Source organism: Ctenopharyngodon idella, chromosome 11 (genome assembly GCF_019924925.1).
Source record: "Ctenopharyngodon idella isolate HZGC_01 chromosome 11, HZGC01, whole genome shotgun sequence".
In the NCBI taxonomy this organism is placed as follows: domain Eukaryota; kingdom Metazoa; phylum Chordata; class Actinopteri; order Cypriniformes; family Xenocyprididae; genus Ctenopharyngodon; species Ctenopharyngodon idella.
In genome coordinates this window covers 28,284,696-28,310,183 of record NC_067230.1, presented here as the reverse complement: position 1 = coordinate 28,310,183, position 25,488 = coordinate 28,284,696, and the positions used below count along the sequence as shown (strand labels likewise).

The window sequence follows — 25,488 nt, the reverse complement described above, 5'->3', positions numbered from 1 at the left end:
CATTCAAATGACAACTATACAGCATTAATAATATGCCATAATGTCTATTTGTATACAAAGCTGTCAAAATACGATACAGTCTATAAATAGCATCTTAACCACTTGCGTTTGGGGCCACTGAGGCCAGGGAAAATACACCTTGCCAAAAGTATAAGAGGTTATACCTCGAGCACGGCGAATAGCTGCCGCACTGAGTCCCTCTGGAGAACTCTAAAACAAATACTTGGCAGCCAAGCGCAAGAGAAAACATATATGCATGCACTAAACCCGCCTTTATCTGCTTTCTCACACATCAAAACCTCCCCCAAATGACGCGCCGCCCCTACCAAACCCTTCAGGAGTCAGTAAATTCAGCATTCACTCTCAGACTGAATTCAGAGTGGCATCTACAGAGGCCATCAAACCTTCACGTTTAGATGAATTAACAGCACGCGCAGGACCAAGGCTGTCATTTAGACTCGCTTTACTGGCGGGACCGCGCGTGCCTCATCTTTACCTGATGCTGCGTAAAAGTGGACCGTGGAAACCGCTACACGCGCTCTGAAGAGGATACCGCTCAGTGTGATTTTGCTGCCACTATATAAGCTATATTGAGCACTTGCGCGGAGGCAAGAACTGTTGATCCGGACAGACCTGCTTCTCATCCAAATGGATGCGCAATGATGGATTAATCGCTTTTCGATGCAACTTTTCAGCGCAGTGCACTGACAAACTCCTCCTGAGGATTTTATCCAAGCAACCTTTACCTGATTTGATCCTGTCTTCCTCTCAAGATGTCATCGGAGTATTTGATAAGGTCACTGCTTATGCTCTTTCTAGCGCTCTTCTCCGCCAATGCGAGCAACTGGCTGTAAGTGAATATCACTTTCTTCATTCATGTGATGTTTTGACGTCTATGTTGTCTGTTATGACTAAAGTCAGTCAGATTCCCAAAAGCAAATGTGTAGCGTGTCAGTGCACCACAATTTATGAGCCATGCCAATCACAAATCTGAAAACCAAGCTAACTTGTAAATGAGAATATACTGCTACCTTTGTAGATTGCTTACATGACCTTGCTGCACTTTTTGCACTCGCAGAAGACAGTCAAAAACAGAAGTATAACATGGCCTATAATAGATAATAAAACTGTCAGTTTAAACAAAAGCATGCATTGTATGAACAAAACAAAAATAAGGAAATGAGGAAATGAAACTAGTTATTTGGAATCTGAAATCACGAACTTCCAGTTCATGTGCATTTGGCACAGCTGCGCTTGGCGCTGGTTACGCGCAGCCTGGAGAGCAACGCATGAATATGACAGCAGTAACAGCACCCTTCATCATACTTACAGTGCTGAAGAGAGCTGTAGAAATGAATAAATTCTAGTAGTTTACGATTATAGCAAAGAAGCCATGATCTGATTTGGACATTTATATGGTTCAGTAGCAGAATAGCAGGCTTGGTTAAGGCCATATCAAGATTTATATTCTCTGTTTGCATTTCTAAGATTATATATCTGTATCCTCAGGGCAGAAATAGCACATCATTTAATCTATCCAGATACAGTTGAGTTTTCGATGGAAGAGTGTTTTTAACTAAAGGCGTGTTGACAGGTTTGGGGCATGTACAGACACGCTTCACACTAAAGGAAAACCTCCTACCTGTCTACAAAATATGATCATTCTGACAGGAGCCTGTACACTATTCCAACCCCATCCCAGGACAGGTATTAGCAAGTAGCCAAATAGACATTAGACAAGTTTTCTTTTGCAAACATGAGTTATATGAGCAACACGTGGGCATGAAGCTGTAGTGTTGCCTATACTGTGAAGGAACACTATAAATATTCTTATAGGAAAACAATTAGTTAAGGCTAAATATCTGACTTGTCCTGAAGTAAAACGTTTGATAAGAACTGAAGGGTTAAGCTAATATGGTTAATTTGAACAAGTAAAGGGCATAGGTCTTTGAGAGACTCAATGTAAAAACATAAAACCTGCAATATATCCAAAAAACATGAAAGTATTTTAAGGTTTATTCATTGAAATTCTTACAAGAAAGTAGAAAAAATATATTGTTCAATGGAACCGGCATGACGACTGAAAATAAATACACTGTAAAAAAGAATTGTTGGTTTAACTTAAAAATGTAAGTTACCTGGTTGCCTTAAAATTAAAAATTTGAGTTAATACAATGAAGGCGATTGGTTTAATCAACAGAAACTCAAAATATTATGTCATCTGAACCACATTAATTATTGAAGTTGATTTGACAACAGAAAAAATGTTGTGATAACAAATCATGAAAATATTTTTTTACAGTGAAGGGTGAATTCAAAACTTTTCAGTAAATCCGTTGCATGCTTTTTGATGAAGACCATCTTCAGGACATATAAATCTTCTTCACAATGTAGCGCTCTAGTTTAAATAAAATAAAAGGTGACCTCGTCTTATACAAACATGCTGCATGTTGTCTGATCTCAAAGTGAGATGTAGATGTAAGGTAAGATTAAGAAAACACACTGTTTATGTTTTGTCTCACTCGTTTAAAATAAAACCAAATAAGATTGCTGAGTAACCGAAAGTGTTTCTGTTTTGTTTCTTATTTGTTGCATATAAAAAGCATATAAAATTATTATGCAGCAGTCAGATCAATAACACCTGCATGCACTCTTAAAAATAAAGGATCTGCAATGATTTTCTATAGTAGGTTATAGGTTCAGCACAAACCTCTTTGGAGATTGATGTTTTAATATAGTTTCTTCAGATCAGTGTTTTGGCTTTTGGGCTTTTTAACACACCAGTATATATACGAAATTCTAAAGAACTAGAGAATAAAGGTTTTTTTTGGTGCTTAAAAAGTATCAAGCTGTAAAGCCATTTTTAGTTCTAATAGAAGTAGTTGGTTTTTAGAATGTGTGCTTTAAATAAAAACTTTCTCCTGGTCACTCGGATACATAGAATAGAATAGAACTTGTGGTGTAAAAGTCCACTCTTTACTTGACAGTCATAATTAAATGTTCTGAAGTACAGCTGAAAGCTTTTCATTTGTGGGATGTGTGTATGTATTACTCTTGAGCACATCCATCCGCACCTGTATGGAGGGTGGAGGTGCAGGTGCGGGTCACGAGAGCAGATGAACTGCACCTGCACATCTTCAAACCTCCATCTACAGCACTTGCTTGTTCATGCAAATATAAGCCTACATTGCTGTATAAATTTTTATGAATGACTATTTGCTGTTGTTTTGTGTTCAAATGCCAGGAATGAATCACTAATTAGATACCATAAATAACAGATGGTAAATGTTATTAAACAGACTCTTTTCTAAATAAATACTGCAAATAGTCTCTCAATACTTATTCTAATGCATTTTGACAAGCAGCGATTCTTGCTTTTATCTTGGCTTGGCAAAGCCAGCATACTGTTATTGATCAAACTTCAAAATCCTTAAAGGGATAGTTCACCTAAAAATCATGTCGCCGCCGATGTATATGACTTTATTTCTTCAGATAAACGCAAACAATAATTTTTAGGACATATAATGCCATTGAATGGCTGTTACTCGTTTGACGCTTGAAAAACCACACAGAGTGATCGTAACAGTAATCAATGTGACCCCATTGGATGAATGTATGTCTTCTGAACATCTGGGATGGCATGAGGGTGAGTACATGATAAGGGAAGTGGTGAACTGTCCCTTTAAGTTGAGACCAACATTTCTGACTGAAATTCCTAGAGCTTTCAAATTAAATCCACCAAACTCTGCACAGACCCTCAGTCTGTTTCAACTTATGTTGGGTTCAGAATACACAATATTTTCTGTTACAGTTTCTGTTACGATAGTCACTGTGTCAGATTATGCGATTTTGACTCCTAAATTCTTGTAGAGTCATGGAAAAAACATGTCAGACTCCACGTTGCTTACCTGACCAGTCATCGCTTGTTGTCTTTAACGACATGCGTGATGTCATCGAGAAGGCGGGACTAGTGACTGACTTCCTGAAACAAGGGTGTAAACAAACAATTGCTAGCAAAGGGGCGTATTTGCTCCTATTGGTCAAGATGTTACATGTCATGAGAAATCGAGTCCCCCCCAGAAATCGGGTCTCCTTTAGGACCCAGGTGGTAATGCCTGATCAAAAGTTGTTATCGTGATGTCTTGTCTAATTATAACCTATTTCATTATTGTATTATTGTGTTTATTACATTTAGCGCTCAAACAACATTCTTGAAATATAAAATGAATGCCTAAGTATTCCATAATAAAACAAACTGGAAACACAACCATGCCTAATTTTATTTTTATTTTTTTATAAGGATAATCATTGTAGCAACATGTTCTGTAAAAGTAATTTAATATTATTTTTTACACAATAATAGCAATGTGGTATAGTATATAATATTACTATTATATATTAATTGTCATGAGGTTGCAGCCTTTAGCCTCCTCGTTAGAGTGTCCGCCTCCCACGCCGAAGACCCAGGTTCGAGGCCCGCGCAGAGCGGGGCGAGTAGGACCTGGGTGAGGGGTTACATTGGACCTGGATGGGAGTGAGGTTTAGGGGGGTGAGTGTAACGGATGCCAGCTAGTAGTCCCTGTGCGAGTAAACCTCACTCCTCTGATCTCAAGAGATGCTCTAGCGACCGACGCTAGGTGTTGCAGCCTTTAGCCTCCTTGTTAGTGCGTCTGACTTCCACGCCAGAGACCCAGGTTCGAGGCCCGCGCAGAGCGGGGCGAGTAGGACCTGGGTAGAGGGGTTACACTAAGTACACACAAACATCATTAATTTGAAACATGTAATTGGGAACTATATTGGAAGCAAAAAACATACCTAATATAATATAAGCTAAGCTAGCAGGCTAATCTGGTAGATGTATGATATGCTAGTACATAAGCTAACCAAAAAAAAACCAGAAAGAACAAGAAATGCTTGATTTCACAACCTATAGCTTCAGTCATACTAGTATATGAACCTTGTAATTTAAAAGACATTAATGGTCATTATAACGCATTTTAAATGATATAAATCATAACGTAATTTTGCAGGAATTATAATCAGGCACTAAAAATAAAAGTATGTTGAACCAGTGGGATCTTTCGGTGTCCTAAAGGAGAACCGATTCCTGGGGGGACTCGATTTCTCACCACAACGGAACCCATCGTGGAGGATCTAAAAAAATTAAACATGTCTGTCAGGATATTGTGAAGCGTCAGTTGTCGTCCACTATGACACGCGATACAAGATAAAATGATTGACGCACATTGTCATTTACTAATCGCCATGACACGCTATGTCAAACGTATTGTAAAAATCAGGTGTAGTCTGAACCGGGCATTGTTGCGCTATGTCTTTTCTAAAGGATCAAACAATTTCCCATATGAACAAATATCGTCCCAAAATATCCATAGACTTCTTTTGAAAAATCCTGACTCTATCAATCCATCCAGTCTTTATGTATCCAACCTACACAAGGCCTAGTCAACCGACACAATTCAATGGTTTTTAAACTTTAAAGTTTGTCTTGATGAACTTTCCTTCTCTAGTTCCATGATGCAATAATTTCAGAACTAAAGAAAGAGTTGCACTCTGTCAAATACTGAAGCTGAGATGCTGACTTCACAGAACTCAGTTGCAGTTATGCTTATGAATATAAAACAATACAAAATCACACAGTTGTATTTGTTTAGGATGTGATACAGTGTTACTCTCCACGTGGGATGGAAAGAACAGTGGTGGAGATGTTTGCACATGGATGGTCAATAAATAGTTCACAGCTGATGAGCAACATGAGAAGAGAGAAACCTCTAATGTGAAATACATCCTGGCGCCGAGGGCTGATAACACAAATAACACCAGTGACAACAGGGTAATGAAGCCATAAAACCTGTTGTCACATACCTCCACTCATACAACAGCCTATTAAAACGTTAATTTGATAAAACAGGCAACTTTTATGTTTTTCCCCTTGACTATCCTCATTAAAGTGCCTCAATTAAAGGTTCCTAGTTTTGTTTTAGAGGTCTCCTACAGTAGATTTACATGTATCCAAGGTCAAAAAACACTTTAATTTTCCTCATAATATACATTACAGTGTCACCTCTTTTCTCACAGTGTCTGAAAGGGTTTGATAAAGGATTCAGTCTCTCTAAACCCCTCCTTTCTGAGAGCCTACTCTGCTCTGATTGGTCAGATGGCCCAGTCTGTTGTGATCGGTCTACCGCTTACAGTGCGTGTCGGAAACCAAACGCCCATTACCATATCTGAAATTCAGCTCTGGATCTTCCTCAGCATAAAAACAGTAAAGATGGCGTCGGTTTTAGCGTATCAATTCAAGCCATCCTTTGGAAGTGCCTGCAAAGTGGATTTGCTTTCACAGCACAGAAAACAGCGTCTTCTCGACATGTCGACAACATGAACCAGACTCTTCCAGGCCTCAGCTACAAATACAGTGTTTGAGGGCGGGTCAAAGTAGACGTTGTTAGTGGGCAGCCAATAAAGAATGAATTATGCAAATGTTTTACACACCTACGTTGGAGCAGGAAGTAAGACTGGAATTACTGCCTACTCGTTTCTGGTTGTTCAGAATCAGTTCTTTCTTTTAGGAGACAATAAACTCATTTATTATGCACTTTGGTCTTTGAAACTTTGCAGACCTTTTAAACTCACAAACTATATTACACACTACATGTAGAAAAACAGGTGATAGACAAATGTAGTAAAAGAGAGACCGAAACGATGAATTTGAGCAATCTCATATTGACTGCCCGTCAATCAGGATTAATTTCCTTGCAATAAAGATGCTTTTCACAAGGCAAATTGAGATTGAAATCCACAACGACCCTTCTGAGAGGCCTTATGCAGAATTTAACTCTATATTTTTTTCTTTGCTCTTGTTTTTTTTAAAGGTCTGTCTCATCATCAGACAACTTTTTCAAGTTTTTTCCTCTTAAAAATGAAACTACAAAACTCCCATAGGAGCCTGTCAACACCTAAACAGAAAAAAAGGAATTGAGTCAATCTCTCTTAATTTTTCTCGTACTGTACCTGAGTGCATTTCCTCCAGCCTCCCATCTATCCATCTTCACTTTTACAGATCTATGTTCTTACATCACAAGATGTTTAGGATGTTCTTTAGAGCTCAGAAGTAGGGATATTTTACACAAGTAGTTCTGTTTTTCATTTGGTTTTAAGGCATATACCCAGCTAACAGGGAACGTTCTCAGAACTTTGGCTAACGTTCTGGCAAGGTTCTTTCAAAGTTATGAGCAAAAATTTTTCCAGTAACGTTAATAGAATGTTCATTCAGAGTTATCTGGTCTTTAAAAATGTTCTTAAAACGGTATTTATACATCGTTCATGAAACATTTTTTTTAAAACACTTAAGTTGGATGTTCATCTAACATTTTTTAAAAGTTGCTACTTGTTTTAGACCGTTCAGAGAACATTCAAAAGTAACATTCCCATTACGTTTGCAAAATGATAAAACAGAGTGTTCCATTTACTTTCACATTACAACAAAAAAATTAAAACGTTTGAAAAACTGTATGTTTTGAACGTTCAGAAATAATGTTTTCATAACTAAATAGGAACATTGGAAAAATGTTCTTAGATATTTTTGTTAGCTGGGTATTCAAAAGGTTCTGCCCTGTCTAAGCAGATATTCATATACGGCAATTAGCAAAGTTGAATTAATCTGTATATCTTAGATTTAGTTTAAATTTAGATGTTAATGTTACTTTTCGTACCTCTCTGAAAGACATTTGGTGATCTGAAGCATCTTCATGATGTACATCTGGTACATATTTAACCTGCTAGAAGAGATAGAAACAAGTTTAAACAAATATTAACAACCCAGGAAACAAAATGGCATTAGTAATGACGTGTGATATTTTCTTGGACGTCAAATGAGATCCATATGATTGATTGGAATTAACATGTTCAGTTAATTGTAGTGCTAATCTTTTAGGACACTGTCAATAAATGAGATAACACTGCCCTCTAGAGTTAAAGACAGATCCACTAGACATGCAGATAAGCAAAGTGTGAATGCAACTGTTAAGACGGTGTCAAACGTTCATTACTAAAAGCAAACGAGCAAATTACTTTTTGGTACATGTGCTTTTAAGAGTCTGCAAGAGTTAGAAATACCAATGAGTCACTGAGGTATTGAGGAAACTAGAGCTGTTTATCAGAGAAACACAGTTGTGCAAGAATGACACATCTGTTTAACATGTCACATTCTGTGATGGATGTTTGATTCACATTTTGGGTCCTTTCTGTAGGACATCTTCTTGACTGTATTTTCAATGTTGTGAGGATCATCATCTTTACATTACGGTTCAAAAGTTTCAAAATTAATATTTAGCAAGGATGCATTAAATTGATCAAAAGCGACATTTATGATGTTACAAAAGATTTCTATTTCAAGTACATGCTGTTTAATAAAATTAAATTGGAAAAAGTAAGATTGATTGCCTCTTAACTAGTCAAACTAGTTCTTAAGTTTTAACATAGTGGCTAAGTTTATGCAACTGGCCCCGGATGGTTGCATACATAATGCAATTCATCATCTGCCAGCTGAAAATCATATCTGATTGCTTAGAGAAGTAATAGGAAAATTATGAACAAGTCGCACTACTTAATATATCATTCCTGTCTGTGCCACAAACAGTGGAGGATGAGTTACCCACAAAGTTTTTGGAACAGTATGAGCAATGCCAACAGTCATGTATTATGTTAACAGCAATAGTGTTTCTGTTCAAAATAAACCGGTATTGCTGAGGGACATTAAATGTTGTTAAATGTAGGTGGTTTAATAATAATAAAAAATAGAAATATGTGGGTGAAATACTAAGTAATGAAATGCATCAGTTTCCTTAAATGCCCCTAATGCTGCATTTATGTCAAACAAACAGCTTTTAATACACAGACGTGTCGCCCCGTGACGCACAGCTGACAAATATGTAAATATCAAATATTTTTGTAAACATCATGAAATTGTGGCCCTTGGACGCCACAGCACGCATGTTTACTTGCTGACGGTAGCTTGTACAGGTCTGATATTTACCTTCACCGATTTACCACAGAGAGACAGGAAATGTCAACATCCATCGTTTGATTATTCAATAAACTCACAAAAAATGATGCTGAGAGGAAGTGAAGCTTTTTTAGTTGCAATTTCCTACTCTGAATGTGTGAGTGTATACATATATACCATAAATTATATGGTAATTCATAGTTTTTACTTGCAAAAACCATACATTTGACAGTATTTTACAGTAAAATTGCATATAATGTGATGTTTTTACTGCAGCATTTTTTAATTTTTACAGTGTTTTTCTGTAAAAATTACAAATACGTTCCATTGTCTAAAGTTATATATATATACACCTTTCAAAAGTTTGGGGTCAGTAAGCCTTTTTTTTTTTTCCAAAAGAAATTAATATTTTTTTGACAGTAAAGACATAAATGATAATTTTACTAAAGATTTTTATTTTAAAATAAATGCTGCTCTTTTGAACTTTCTATTCATCAAAAAGAATCTTGAAATCCCGATTTCCACAAAAACATTGAGCAGCACAACTGTTTTCAACATTGTTTCTTGAGCAGCAAATCAGCATAATAGAATCATTTTCTGAAGGATCATGTGACACTGAAGACTGGAGTAATGATGCTGAAAATTCAGCTTTGGATCACAGGAAATAAATTACATTTTAAAACCTATTCAAATAGAAAACAGCTCATTTAAATTGTAATATTATTTCACAATATTACCGCTTTTACTGTATTTTTGATCAAATAAATGCAGCCTTGGTGAGCAGAAGAGACTTCTTTCAAAAAACTTACCAATCCCAAACTCTTGAATGGTAGTGTATATAACTTTAAGTTTGTTTATACGTAGACAGCAGTAAGAGGCGAGCGGATATATACAGCCTGGTGTGTGTACGAGTTGGCGATTTCTTTTTCTCTTTCATTCTCTTCCAAACTCTCTCAAACAGCATGGTTGCGTGCTAAGTAGCGCTTGGCTAAGCCATCTGGAGCCAACGGCGCTCGGAGGCCAGGGTTGTGTAATTCAACAAAAACATGACACAAAAGGAAGAAGGCACCGTGCTCCAGGTGGAATGCTCCGCAAAAACCTCCCAGAAACGCAGAGGAAGGCATCTCCCATTCTTTTACAAAATCCCACAGTCGCGTCAGCTCCCCTTGTTTTCCCAAACTTAGCGTTGCGATTAGCGAGTACATTTTTTGAAAATAAAGTAGAAGAGAACGCTAGAAATGGGGAGCAATGAAAACAAGATTTTCTCAAGGTCTCAGACAGTCTTTTTCCCAGACAAATATGCAGCCGGCCGTTCTTCAGGTGTTTGTTTGTCAAAACCCCGAGCTTGATACGAGCGCACGTCTTATGAGAGCATCTGGCACTGATATATTATATTCCTGTGCTGATCCCGCAAGAACGGACTGCCATTTGGCTGCCAGATTCATTATCAGGTCAGGATCACAGAGCTAATTTACTGGTGAAACAAACAAAAGCTGTAAACACGCATGCAAGAACATGCAATCGTCAACAGATGCTGCACATGATAAAAAAGAAACGCCATGCAGAATGCGTCTGCATCTGGCCGGTGACGTCATGCTTCATCTTCTGGCTGGACAGACAGGAGTGTGTTATCAAAGCTTGTGAGAGCAGAGATGATGGTCTTGTGGACAAGGAGGTGTTTGTTTCTTATCTGCCCCAGCCTTGGCCTTCAAAATCAGCTCTTGTCAACAGCGGAGAGGGTGCGATGCACCGCTGCCAGTCGCTGGGATCTAGATGTGCTGTTTTTAACTTGTTAAAATGAGCCCCAGAAACAAAGCAGACGTCAAGACTATACACTCTTAGAGGCCATTCACACAGAACATGTTTTTGGTGTTAAAAGCACAAGGTCAGTGGAACGAGAGAAAAAAAAGATGCGTTTCTGAAAATTTTAACTTCTTTTAACTTCGTTTGTAGAATGTTCGCTGCGTCTGAATATGCTTACTTCCATACTACACTGTAAAAAAATGCTAGGTTCTTTCAACCCATGGTTGGGTCAAATATGGACAAACCAACAAACCATTCATTTAAAGTTTTAAAGGGGACCTATTATGCCCCTTTAACAAGATGTAATATATGTCTCTGGTGTCCCCAGAATGTGTCTGTAAAGTTTCAGCTCAAAATACCCCACATATCATTTATTATAGCTTGTCAAATTTGCCCCAATTTGGGTGTGAGCAAAAACACACCGTTTTTGTGTGTCCCTTTAAATGCAAATGAGCTGAGCTTTCCAGAAGAGGGCGGAGCTTTAACAGCTCATGCTTCGGTTGCTCAACAACAACAAAGCTGGAGAATCTCACGCAGCCAAAATGAGGATTGTCAGTAACGGTGTTCAGCCTTACATTGTTCAAACCGGAGTCGGACACTGATGGAGAGACTCAGGAAGAAGTTACAACTTTTAAAATGCAACTGGATGTTTCTGAACGGTTAGTGGATAAATTTATGTAGTTACTGTAGAGTTGATTCAACCCATCGTCTAGCATGTGCCGTCATGTTAATCTTTTGTGCAAATCCAGCGTTGAATTGACCCTCGTTTGTGAAGCAGTCCGGCGTAAAATGACAGCATGACAACAACACTCTACTACAACAACTCTTCCTCTTCTCTAAAGCAGCCCAACATGGCCTCACACCCTTTGTTGCGTGTTATCGGGGGCAGGGTTTATGTAAATTGTAGGGTTAGTGATGTCACTAAACCGGGAAGAAGCTTGTTGTAGTCCCTAAAAGCAGTTTGTTGTAGTCCTTAAACAGCGAAACAGAGATAAGAAAATATCTCCCTTTGCATTGAACTTTGAGCGTTGTACATTAAAAACTAACTAAAGTTAATACATTTTTAATAAATGTTAATAAATCGTTAATACATTAGCTCATCCATGAATATGATTTCTTCCCGAGTCCCATCTGATTCTTTTCCATCGGCTGTAGACGTGAAGACAACACCTCCCTACACCTTTGTTTTGAATAAACGACCTCTAGTGGTGAAAAATTACATATTGTACCTTTAACTGTGAACTAATGTCAACAAATTAATCCTTATTGTAAAGTGTCACCACAAAAGGTTCTTTATAGTGGAAAAAGGTTCTTTGGAATTTTAAAATGTTCTTCATAAAAATTTAAAAAAAAAGCATGGTTCTTTTAAGAACGGCTCATTGAAAGGTTCTTTGGGGAACCAAAAATGCTTATTCTATGACATCGCTGTGAAACCTTTTTATTTTTAAGAATAAAAGGCAGGTCCGATTCGCACTGATTTTGAGGGCTAGCCTTTAGTTAGAACCCGAATCAATAAACCACAAGATCTTGCAACTTAAATGAGTATTTACAGCACAGAACCTTCAAAGCCATTCTGACAAAGCCTTCCATGATGCATTTAGGCGTACATTCGAATTACTCAGTACCACACCAAAAGACCTTTAGAGACAAATAACACAAAACAAACCCGTCCGTGACCACTCTTGCAAACATCACCTGCACGCAACCCACTAAATGCATCTGTGTAGAACTTAAACAGTCAAGACTTTGATCTCCACCCGTTCTTGATGATAATGAAACCAAGCTTGGTGTGTACGGATGAAATCTGTGTGCTGTGTTGTAGTATAGGACTATTTTTATAAGGTGCCTTAAAGAGATGGAGCTTAGCAGACCCATTAAAGCGATGGTGTTGCCCCGACCCCCTGGCCCTGGAGGTGATGGGTGAAGATAGTCTATATCCGCCTCCCTCAACATCACCCTTACCTCATCTGCCGAGCATAGCCTTCCAAGAACTTCACAGGAGGGCCATGGCGTTTATATTAGTGCTGTTTGTGCTATGGAGAGTCAATGGAAAAACCTGTTAGTGCGACAATGCAGTGTTACTGTTAAAAGGAACTGTAACAACAACAAAATAAAAGCAGTTCACTTCAAAAAAATATATATATAAACAAGCATAATTTGGTGGGTAAATGAAAACCTGAAACTAGCTAAAATGTAATAAATAAATAAAAATAAATAATTTTAGTTTTATATATATTATAAAAATCGATACCTCTATAACCTGCCTTCATTAAACATGAAAATGTCACTAGATAATGAGAACTGAAACGTTTAACACTACTGAACTTATTTCATTAACATCAGTTAAACTTTGAAAGCCCTAACATAGTAACAAATAATAACACTTTACAATAAGTTAAAATTTGTTAACATTAATTAATGCAGTAGTTATGAACTAATAATGAACAGCATTTTTTACAGAATATAATAAGAAATATAAAATATTTAAAAATAATACTACACTAATATACTAAATACACTATACTAAATAATATTAATATATTATTTAGTATAGTATATATTATTTAATATTACTATACTAATATAAATATATTATTGTTCATTGTTAACATGTTTGTTTAGAATAGATCTAATTTAACTGGAAATATTATAAATGTATTTGTAAAAGTGGAAATTTATATTAAAATTAATAAATGCAATAAAAGTTATTGTTTATTGTTAGTTTATGATAGCCAGTGATATAACTAATGTTAAAAAATTAAAACTTGTTATAAAGTATTACAAACTAAATATGATGAAAACTAGATGGATGGATGGATGGATGATGGATGGATGGATGATGGATGGATGGATGGATAGATCTCCAAAAAACATCCAGCTTCTAGATACAAATTCAAACGTATTTTTCTGTACAAATGTCTGTATTAATGACAGTCTATAAACATGTATTGATTACCAGTCTATTGGTTTGTCCTCAGATACCTGGCAAAGTTGTCATCGGTGGGGAGCATTTCTGATGAAGAAACCTGTGAGAAGCTCAGAGGACTCATCCAGAGGCAGGTTCAGATCTGCAAGCGTAACGTGGAGGTGATGGACGCGGTCCGCAGGGGCGCCCAGCTCGCCATCGACGAGTGCCAGTTTCAGTTCCGCAACCGACGCTGGAACTGCTCGACGCTAGAGAGTGTTCCTGTGTTCGGCAAAGTGGTCACACAAGGTAAGTAGCATCCCATTTAAATGGACATGAAGCCATCTCTAGGGAAGCTTAATGTTTGCTTATTTGTCACAGGCACCAGGGAAGCTGCATTTGTGTACGCCATATCTGCTGCTAGCGTAGCCTTCGCAGTGACCAGAGCCTGCAGCAGTGGGGAGCTGGACAAGTGTGGCTGTGACCGCAATGTGCACGGTGTCAGTCCAGAAGGTATGTGTGATTTGTATGAATAATTATAATGATTAATCATTAATATTGCTATGAACCCACAAAAATTATTCTTGCATACCCAAACTGAGCGGTAAAAGCTCTGGTCATTAAAGCAGCTTATCCTGACCAAGAAATGCCCACTTAGATAGGAAGAGTTGTGTGACTGACATGTGAAGTGATCAATCACGGTACATGTTATTCACAGATGCTGTTTATGAGCAGGATCTGAAACAAATTGTAATACAATAATAATAACTGTCTTTACAAATAATTGCACAATAAACAAACATACGCAAAAAATGTATTGAGACTTCAATACAGTATGATTTGTTTTAGTGTATTCAAAAAACATCAAAACCATTTGCAGTAAACTTCAGTATAAATTGCAGACTATTTCATATTCTTAACTAAAACTAAATTTAAAAACAGCTAAACATACAGTTCTTCTCATGGATATCTAGTTTACTTGTTAATAAGTGGCTCACACTACACTATAAATGACATTCAAAGATTACATTTTACTAACCTGGAAAACTTTGTTAGAATGATAATCCAGTACCTTGTAAACAACTTTGTTTCCAGATGAACTGATAAAACTCCTGATTTCTCTCACTAGATTCTCCATCCTTGACCGTCTCTATCTCAACAGGTTTCCAGTGGTCAGGATGCTCAGATAATATTGCATATGGGGTTGCTTTTTCCCAGTCCTTTGTGGACATCAGGGAACGAAGTAAAGGACAGTCCTCCAACAGAGCCCTAATGAACCTCCATAACAATGAGGCAGGGAGGAAGGTAAGAGGCCTTACAAACATCACTATTGAAAGGTTTGTACACTCATAATTTCTTAATAAATTACATTTCTTTTACCATTTCAAGGCGATTCTGAACCACATGCGAGTGGAATGCAAGTGCCACGGTGTTTCAGGCTCCTGCGAGGTAAAGACCTGCTGGAAAGCAATGCCGCCGTTCCGCAAAGTGGGCAACGTCATCAAGGAGAAATTCGACGGTGCTACAGAAGTGGAGCTGCGTAAAGTGGGCACTACGAAGGTCCTGGTTCCACGAAACTCGCAGTTCAAGCCACACACGGATGAAGATCTGGTGTACCTGGACCCGAGCCCAGACTTCTGCGAGCACGACCCCAAAACGCCGGGCATACTGGGAACCGCAGGGCGCTTTTGCAACAAGACCTCGAAGGCCATCGACGGCTGCGAGCTCATGTGCTGCGGTCGCGGATTCCACACGGAGGAGGTGGAGGTGGTCGACCGCTGCAGCTGCAAGTTCCACTGGTGCTGCTACGTCAAGTGCAAACAGTGTCGCAAGATGGTAGAGATGCACACGTGTCGGTGATCCCCTCAACACTTCCCTACATGCACAGGGAAACTAGGCAAATACACAAAAGGGAAGACAGAGACATTCCCAGGCATTTCATGCACCAATAGAGGAACATGTCATACATGAGACTTTAAAATATAGGGGCAAATATATCTGACGTCCCAATTGAGAGTATTTTTCTCTCTCCTCATTCTGTTTTTAATTGCAGTTGCTCTCTTATTTTTATATATATGTATATTTTTTAACTTATTGCAATCGAATAGAGAGTGAATTTTTAATGTGACGCGCACCAGAGGAGTGCCATTGGGAGTGGGGTTACTGACAGACATTGACCCGGCGGGATCAGGGGCACATGAATATGGAGAGAGGTCAACGTTTAAAAGCCTTTTCATCGTTAATGCTGCTTTAGGGTTTCATCTTGAAAGATGGATTAACCGAACTATCAAACACTACGTGCTGAGATGCAGTCCAGGCGTACATGTACTTTCCATACCCGTGGCCATTTGTTCCTATGATGCTGCTTGAATTCAAGAATCACTCACCGATACTGTTAAGCCCGGGACACACCAAGCAGACGATCGGCAATCAGGCAACGTCGGAGCTTTTTTAAGCGTCGACTGACTAAGTTTTCTAGGTGTGTTATGAACCGTTGGCTCTAGCCGGGCGCCATCAGCAGGTTTGCCAGGTTTTCACAACAAAACCCGCCCAATTGCTACTCAAAACTAGCCCAAAAGCATTTCAGGGGGGTAAAATCCGTGTTTTTGGTGGGCTTCCCCTAGTAAAATTCGCATTCCAGGGGCTAAATATCATGTTATTTGGGGTCGCTTCAACCCGTGGACATGAAAAACAACCCGCGGCAACAGTGTTGTGGGAAAACTGCGGACTTGGCAACACTGGCTGGACCGTTTTTAAGCATCGGCCGACTAAGTTTTCCTAGTGTGTTCTGAACCGTTGGCTCTATTCGGACGCCGTTGGCAGGGTTGCCAGGTTTTCACAACAAAATCCACCCAATTGCTACTCAAAACTAGCCCAAAACTAGCCCAGTGGCGTTTCAGGGGGGTAAAATTCTGCATTTTTGGTGGGTTTCCCCTGGTAAAATTCACATTTTAGGGGCTAAATATCATGTTATTTGGGGTCGCTTCAACCCGTGGACATGAAAAACAACCCACGGCAACAGTGTTGCGGGAAAACTGCGGACTTGGCAACACTGGCCAGACCGTTTTTAAGTGTCGGCCGATTGTTTTCCCGGTGTGTTCTGAACCGTTGGCTCTGGTCAGACACCATCGGCAGGGTTGCCAGGTTTTCACAACAAAACCCACCCAATTGCTACTCAAAACTAGCCCAAAACTAGCCCAATCGCGTTCAAGGGGGTAAAATCTGTGTTCTTGGCAGAGTTCCCCTGGTAAAATTCGCATTCCAGGGGCTAAATATCATATTATTTGGGGGCGTTTCAACCCGCGGACATGAAAAACAACCCGCGGCAACAGTGTTGCGGGAAAACTGCTGACTTCCCAACACTGGCCGTCTGGGTTTTTTTGGGCCGATTCATCATGTAGAATCGGTGTTGGGCCGTCGTGTGAGAGAGAGAACTCTGATTGGCAATGAACAAGTCAAAGCACGAGAATAATAGCAAAACAGTGAACAAACAAGTCAAGGCGGTACAGACAGAAGGTTGTTCTAATTTTACGTCATGTACCGAGTGTTACGAGCGTCCTGGGCGAATATTTAATATTAACGTGAGCCGAGTGGAATATAGAAAGTGATCAGCATGAATGATATTCAAAATGGTAAGCATGCGCTGCTTTGTTTAGACAGTGGTCTCCTTACACGCAGGCGCAGAACACGCGTGCTGGCTGACAGTCGGCTCTAGTTCTCTCTCATGTGCAGGTTTTTCCCCCGACGTGAGGCGACAACACAGTCGGCTTTTATCAGTGCTAGTTCTTTGGCATCGGTTTGGTGTGTCCCTACCCTTCAAGTGAGTTCTGCTTTAGAAGGGATGCAAACCAACTCCGAACAAGACGGATTGGAATTATTACAAGTGTTAACAAGCTGTTCAAAAGGAGCGCTTTGAAAGTTGTAGCTAGTGACGCAGACAGATCATTGGTGCTGAGCTGTAACCATGCATCTGGCACAAAACTGACAAACATAAATTGTTTACCCGCTTGGGATGCTTGGACCATGGATTCTGTGCACGATGACTCTAGCACTTTTCCTCTCCAGACGCACATATCACAAATAAACAAATCCCCCAGCATTCCCTGCTCCATTAGTCAGACTGAGTGACTGAATTATTTATGGCGACTATGTACGATACCATAACTCCAAGCTTTTCTATAGTACAACTTGCTATCCAGTATGCTTTTAAAAGAAACATAGGTTTGTAAAGACTTATACACTGAAGAGGACTATATTTCATATGAATGTATGTTAAATTGAAATATATGCTGTGTCAAAAACTGAAATCTTCGTGCTTGTGCTTATTGCTCTTTGCAATGGAACAAACATCGTTAGTTAACTAGCTTCACCAAAAAGACCATGCTGACCAATCTGGTCTTTTTAGCAGGGTACTATAGTTTAATGGTCTTTACTATAGTTTAATAGTCTTGTTTGATGGGTTTCACACTTTAGGATAAAACTCTACATTTTGTAAAGTTTGGTTTTGCAGTCTTGCCACTGTTGATATTAAAGAAATATCACGGGCTCAATACAAGTTAAGCTCAGTTTACTAACCTTTTCTGCATTTAACTTTGTTGCCATGACAAGGTAATATAAACCATAAAACAACTGTATAAATTATGATTTCAACCGCTATACAGCTTAAATAATACTTTTATAAGTTAATCAGGAACCAATGCAAGCGCTTTTATACAATGATAAACTTAATTTCTACTTTTAAATCATTTGCCCCATTATCTTCAACTGTAAGTGCCTCACCATAACCTCCATTTTTTGCTATTTTTACTGAAAACAAGATGAGTTTAAATTATTTTTTGTGGTCATCAACAATATGTTATGCCTTGTACTAAACCTGAAACATTGATTTAAGTTACACTTCCATTCAAAAGTTTGGAGTCAGAAAGAATTTTTTATTTATTTATTTTTTAAATTTTCGAAGAAGAAATTAATATTTTATTCATCAAGGACACATTATTAATTAATACTGATATTAATAATAATAAGAATTGTTTCTTGAGCAGCAAATAGAATGATTTCTGAAAGATCATGTGACATTGAAGACTGGAGTAATGATGCTAAAACTTTTCTATCACATTTACATTTTATACTATATATATATATATATAAACATCTTAAACATTTTTTTTTATTTCATTAAAATTTTATTTTTAAATTGAAATAATATTTTACAATATTACTGGTTTTATTGTATTTCTAATAAAATAAATGCAATCTTGGTGAGCAGAAGAGAATTCTTTAAAAGAAAAAAAATCTTACTGACCCCAAACTTTTGAACGGTAATGTACAAGGTCAATATGAAATCATCAGGTTAACCACACCTACTACGACAGAAATTCTCAGAAAAATTCAGCAAGATTACCAACGGCATCTTTCTTCTCTATTCTGTTTAACAGACCCATGTAATGGTTTAGGGATCAGGACAGTTCCAGTCCGGCAGCTGCCTAGTGACACGGTCTAGGCTGAACTCAGAGAGTCATGCCATCACGCCAAGAACAATAAATATTTATAGAAACTATTCATGGAATAATGACAGGAATGAAGGTTGTCGGACATGCATAAATGTGGTTTGGTGCTGCAACAAAGCGGCCCCAGAGATGACTTTCGTAAGCACCTCTTTGCTGAGCTGTTGCCCAACAGCTTGTATTAAGTACCAAAAAAAAAAAAAAAAATACCTGTATCATGAAATACACACTACCTTTTTTGAAACAAGGCTGCATTTATTTGATCAAAAATAAAAACAGTAATATTGTGAAATATAATTACAATTTTAAGTAACTGTTTTCTATGGTAATATATTTTAAAATGTAATTTATTCCTGTGATCAAAGCTCAGTTTTTCAGCATCATTTCTCCAGTCTTCAGTGTCACATGATCCTTCAGAAATCATTCTAATGTGCTGATTTCCTGCTCAAGAAACATTTATTATTATTATTTTGCAATGTTGAAAACAGTAGTGCTGCTTAATATTTTGTAGAAAGATGTAATATACGTCTCTGGTGTCCCCAGAATGTGTCTGTGAAGCTTCAGCTCAAAATACCCCACAGATCATTTATTATAGTTTGTCAAATTTGCCCCTATTTGGGTGTGAGCAAAAACACTCCGTTTTTGTGTGTGTCCCTTTAAATGCAAATGAGCTGCTGCTCCTGGCCTGCTTTCCAAAAGAGGGCAGAGCTTTAACAGCTCGCACTTCGGTTGCTCAACAAAAACAAAGCTGGAGAATCTCACGCAGCCAAAATGAGGATTGTCAGTAACGGTGTTCAGCCTTACATTGTTCAAACCGGAGTCGGACACTGATGGAGAGACTCAGGAAGAAGTTACAACTTTTAGAATGAAACTGGACGTTTCTAAATGGTTAGTGGATAAATTTATGTAGTTGCTGTGGAGTTGATTCAACTCATCCATTAGCATGTGCCGCCTTGTTAATCTTTTGTGCAAATCCAGCATTGAATTGACCCTTGTTTGTGAAGCAGTCCGGCGTAAAATGATGGCATGGTAACAACACTCTACTACAACAACTCTTCCTCTTCTCTAAAGCAGCCCAACATGGCCTCACCCCCTTTGTTGCGTGTTCCTGAGGGCAGGGTTTATGTAAATTTTAGGGTTAGTGATGTCACTAACCTGGGAAGAAGCTTGCTGTAGTCCCTACCAGCCGTTTGTTGTAGTCCTTAAAAAGTGATTTCTGTAAAAGAAAATATCTCTCTTCGCATTGAACTTTGAGCGTCGTAACTTTGCAGATGTTGTTTATGCTCTAACAGCAACATTACACACTAACTAAAGTTAAAAAAGTGAAATCTTAATCAACCACCCCCCCTTTAAAACAAATAGATATTCCCACCTCAAACTCACGCTATTGGCTGAACTAATGTTGTTGTGTCCATCCCAGTCAGGCTGCTCAAACAGATTGCAGAAATAATAGACTTCACCTTTAAATACATATAGAAAACATGGTAAATATACACTTGAAAAATAAAGCATCACTGCACTAATGTCTGCTGCATATAATGTTTCTTTCAAAAGCGAACGGACGACTCCACTCCACCCTTGCTGCAGGATACTGTCTACCCTATATCAAGGGCCTAACTTTGCTGGCGTAACAGTCTGACGGGTAGATTACACCCTCCGGTTTCTTTTCAAATGAGCTGACACATTTTACAGTGCCTTTAATTGATGCTGCATGTCTTCAAACCACCTCTGGCTTTATTCAGTTGTTGGAAACTGTGAGAGTGTGACTGTAGTCTAAAACAATCTAACCATGTCATTTTATTTGTACATTTTAAAGTCTGCTTCCATATTCCTTGGTCATACCGATGTCTGGTACTAATAAACTGCTTTGAGGAACAGGAAGACATGGTTTGAAGAGAGGAGGGTTTGTCTTTTATTGTGCACTGGGATATTAAAGCAGGGGGCATATCTGTGGACGCAGGCTGGAGAAATCATGGCGAAATCCTCATAATATCCAGCACATCCTGTGTTTGTGGAAGTAGAGATATTGGGGCCGAAAACACTGCACTTCTTTGCTGCATAGTTTTGAAATACGTACGTACTTTACTAACACGGATGTTTCAGGGCGATTTTTTAACACCTAAAACACGACAATCTGTCTGTGGCAGTAAGACATTTCTCCTATGGCTATTTTTGGACAAATATGCAGGCCTGAATGTGGAAAAATCATTGTGTATGAGAATAGATATAAAATGTGCTTGAGGGAGATTTCACTATGAGAAATCTAATCCTGTCAACAGAATGGCCCTGTCACCGCCTCTTTGATGGAAAATACCACACAGTAATTTAATATTTGGAAAGGCTTTTGCAGGGACATAACATAATTATCAACCTACAATTCAATAAAGGAACTCAAAGATCAGGGGCTTTAGCCTTTCAGCTACTTTTAATATGACTTTGGTCTCTGAAGTCATCAGAGGAACATTTGTTTGATTAGCCAAGATATGAAAGTCAATGGCAAATATGCTATTTGTGGCCATAAATATATGTATTTATACATGAATAAATAAATGAAAAAAAAAAAAAAAAAAAAAAAAAAAATATATATATATATATATATATATATATTTTTTTTTTTTTTTTTTTCAAAAAAAAAATATTTGAAAAAATTATTATTTTCAAAAAAAATCTTAATTATTTGTAAGATAATTAATTATATTACAGTATGTCCCTTCAAAATAAAACTAAAAAAACTACTATATATATTATATATATATTATTTTATAAAAAATTAAAAAAATAAATATTTATAATTCACTTATAATTTTTTATAAAAATAAATTTAAACAAATATATACAACATAAAATAGCAAAATAATTTTTTTATAAAATAATAAAAAAAAAATTTAAAATTAAATTTTTAAAAAATGTTTATCATCTTTAATAGAAACTACAAAAAGACAAATGGAGCTCATCAGATGGAGTCAAACTGTAAAGTTTGATTCTGAGTACTAATTTATCCATTTCACACTGTATACATAAACTCACGTCGGAGGAGATGAGTCTGCAGAGAAGAATGATTCCAGGAGTGAAACACGCGTTCCTCTCTCCTCCCAGGCCTTCCTCAAAACTCACAGATCTCTACCAACATACTTCTCATATTAAAAGAAAACAAGTTACACAAATGAGACAGATGTTTCTTGTTTGTGATGACAGTTGCCATACTCCTCCCCCCTCTTCCCTTACTTTTTTTTCTAAAGCATCAGGTTGTGCAATGACCCTGAGCCCTCAAAGACATTAGATACCAAGTTCTGGTGCAGAATCAATAAGTATTCCTTGTGCATTTTCACATTTTAGCAGGAATAATCTTTGCTACTTATCTCAGTTCATCTCAGATCACCCTAGCAGCACAAACTGGCATAAGTAATTACATACTAAAGTTTATTTTTCTTTTGATACATGTATCTTTCTTACATCTAATTTGGCATTGTGTTTTTTCTCCATCACTGTTCTGCTGTAAATTCACCCATTACTGCCAAGTAACACGTACAATATCAGTTGCCCTTAACGTAAAAGAGATGATCCCGAGAACTAAGTAGTTTACAGAGGATGTAAAGTAATAGTTCATACAAAAATGAAAACATTGTCATTTATTCACCCTCATGTTGCTTGAAACTCATATGATTTACTTTCTTCTATGGAATAATAGTAATAAAAAAATGTTTTGAAGAATGTTGGCCAGTCAAGCTATAAAATAGAAAAAAAAAAAAAAGGGGGGAAAAGCAGTAACATGGAGCATCTGCACTATATTCATTCATTATAGTTTCACTTTTTTGTGCATTAACCCTTAAACAACATGATATAAGATTAAAAAAAAACAAAAAAAAAAGTTTCACAATTAAAGAAAATGCAACAGATTTACTTTTATTTATAAAACAAAAACAAAGAAGGTTATTCAGCAGGCGAGAATCAACATAACAGCTTCACTTAACTAAAGACAATACGGTACAGAAAGGAGAGCTAAACTGAGGGCAGAAGCGGAAAACGGGGAACAAAGGAAGCAGGAACAAAACAAGAAATACAAATTAAGAGTCAGAAAATGATTGTTTCAGCTATGGCTCAAAAAAAGTCCTCCACCAAACTGTAATCAAATCTCATGATTTTTTTTTTTTTTTTTTTTCACATTTGTGCAGTTGTAAGAATAATTATTTAAAATATTAATTGCAGTATATTAAAGCAAATTACATTAAATATATATTATATTAATTATCCCTTACATTAAGAGAATGTTCTTTTCCTCAAAAATTCTAGTTAATTTTATCGCATTGGACAAAGGGGACATTTACACAACACAGTTTTCAACTAAAAATGGAAAACTTTTTTTTGCGTTTTGGCCATTCATTTACGGCGTTTTGGGGGCCTGAAAATGCAAACTTTTGAAAACGGATTTCAAAGTGCAAGCTTTTGAAAACAATACCGTTATTGTCTCCCTGTAAACTACAAAAACACAAATTTGTGAATTACATCTTCAGTATATAGGTGCATAGCATTTCTTTACAAATTGACATCGCCAACTACTGGCCTGGCAGCAGAATACAGCGATTTTAGTTGTTTTCGTGAATCCGTGTGAACGGGGATCATTTTGACAATGTTGTTGTCTGTATGCAAAAAGCACAAAGGAATAATGATTGCGTTTTTAATACGTTGTTGTTGTGCAAACGTACCCTAAAACTTACTGACTTTGCACAAACAGGCTATAACAACTTCCCAAAAGTTGATAATTTTTGTGCTTTTGGTTTTTTTTGTTTTGTTTTGAGTTTTGTTTTTTATCTTGTTACACTTGTAAATTGACTGGGAACACCACAAAAATTGCTTATAAATCTCGTTATGCTATATTATCACTAAATATTGGACCAACTTGTTTTCTTTCAATTATTACAGGTCACAAGTGAAAAAAGTACACTCATGCTTATTTACCTAAAAAATAAATAAATAAAATAAAAATACTGAGGTGCATAAGCTCAGATCAATGAGGCCTATAATCAATCAGTTCCAGAAAGAAATACAAAACCTGTGCTAATTGGAAGAGAAAAGTTGACAAACAGATTGAATCCAATATTTGGTGATATAGCATAATGAGATATTTAAAAGGAACTTAAAAAAGCCAAAAACACCAAATTAGGTAAAGGATTTTCAACATAGCACACGCGTTAATCAAATTTATATTAATACCAATGAGTACCTAACATAAAAATGGAAATCCTACCCAAAACGGTTTTACAAATACTTAGGCTGTACTTCACTGGTCAAAAATTGCAGGAACCCTTACAATGGCATAAAAAATTAAAATGTTTGCTGCATCCATGCAAACAGGTATCAGTTGCATCAGTTGCAAGACTAAAAGAGTAATTATTTAGTGTACCTTTACACCAAACAACCCCCATTTTGAGTTAAACACTAATGGTTGTCATTGTGAGCAGCATGAATGACTTCAAGGTTCAAGTTGGGGCAGTGACTCAATGCAAAGTATTGTTTTAGTATGAACCACAGAGAATTCCTCTACACTGGCTCATCCATCATGGAGTGATATACAAGGCCTTCTAGCCTGATGCGAGCCCCTCTCTGCCTGGCAGTCAGGAATCTAAATTTGTATCCACATATCTCAGAGGTGATGCAATTACTAAAACTATGGAGGTGCTTTCCATGTGGCCAGATATCAGACCCTGTGATCGGACACAGGTGTAGGGACTGTCATGAGATCATGAATACCAAAATAATAAAAAAAAGGATATGGCCATAAACAGGCCTTAAACTTAATCCATCAACCGCAGCCATGCCTTCTTACCAACTGGGATCTCCCAGCCACCTGCACTGCAACTGCATGCTGGTATCTCTAGTTTGGACATGGTTGTCCTGCATCCATGATATGGAAGCATGGTCAGAGAGCTGAGCCGCTTAGCAGGCGGGACAGCCTGTCAACAGATAAGCTAAGGGTTTATGGATAGATGGGACAATCTAACACACCTGAGGGGTACTTATTCACTCGGTGGTGACCGAAGGAGACGGCCCATGGACGAGACACATGTATCTGAACACCACGAGAGAACTGGCGTGTCACAATAAACTAAACTGAGGGATTAGAGGAGTCACTGCTGGCTTCTCTGCACTCAAAACATAGTTCCTTCACTGTGGAGAATATGGCAACACTTTACAATAAGGCTCCATTTGTTAACATTGACTGCTTTAGGTAACATGAACTAACAATATTACCTAAA

General features: G+C 37.6%; 1 protein-coding gene and 1 long non-coding RNA gene across 3 annotated transcripts; one reads left to right on the top strand and one right to left on the bottom strand.

Moving 5' to 3' along the window:
- Positions 1 to 345: 345 nt before the first annotated feature.
- wnt4 (wingless-type MMTV integration site family, member 4) lies at positions 346 to 18,037 on the top strand. Of its 2 annotated transcripts, none has more exons than XM_051913165.1 (5): positions 346 to 850; positions 13,804 to 14,039; positions 14,112 to 14,243; positions 14,860 to 15,035; positions 15,120 to 18,037. In XM_051913165.1, the coding sequence occupies exons 1-5, from the start codon at positions 774 to 776 to the stop codon at positions 15,588 to 15,590; spliced, it is 1,092 nt and encodes a 363-aa protein (XP_051769125.1). In that variant the 5' UTR covers positions 346 to 773; the 3' UTR covers positions 15,591 to 18,037. The 2 variants fall into 2 exon arrangements, with proteins under 2 accessions (XP_051769125.1, XP_051769126.1); XM_051913166.1 differs by having other exon boundaries at positions 347 to 850; positions 14,893 to 15,035.
- On the bottom strand, positions 15,591 to 25,066 carry LOC127522848 (uncharacterized). The gene is made up of 2 exons (XR_007932735.1): positions 22,262 to 25,066; positions 15,591 to 20,694 (listed from the first exon to the last, which is right to left on the bottom strand). It is a non-coding gene; the product is annotated as an uncharacterized LOC127522848 (long non-coding RNA).
- Between the last annotated feature and the right edge of the window lie 422 nt (positions 25,067 to 25,488).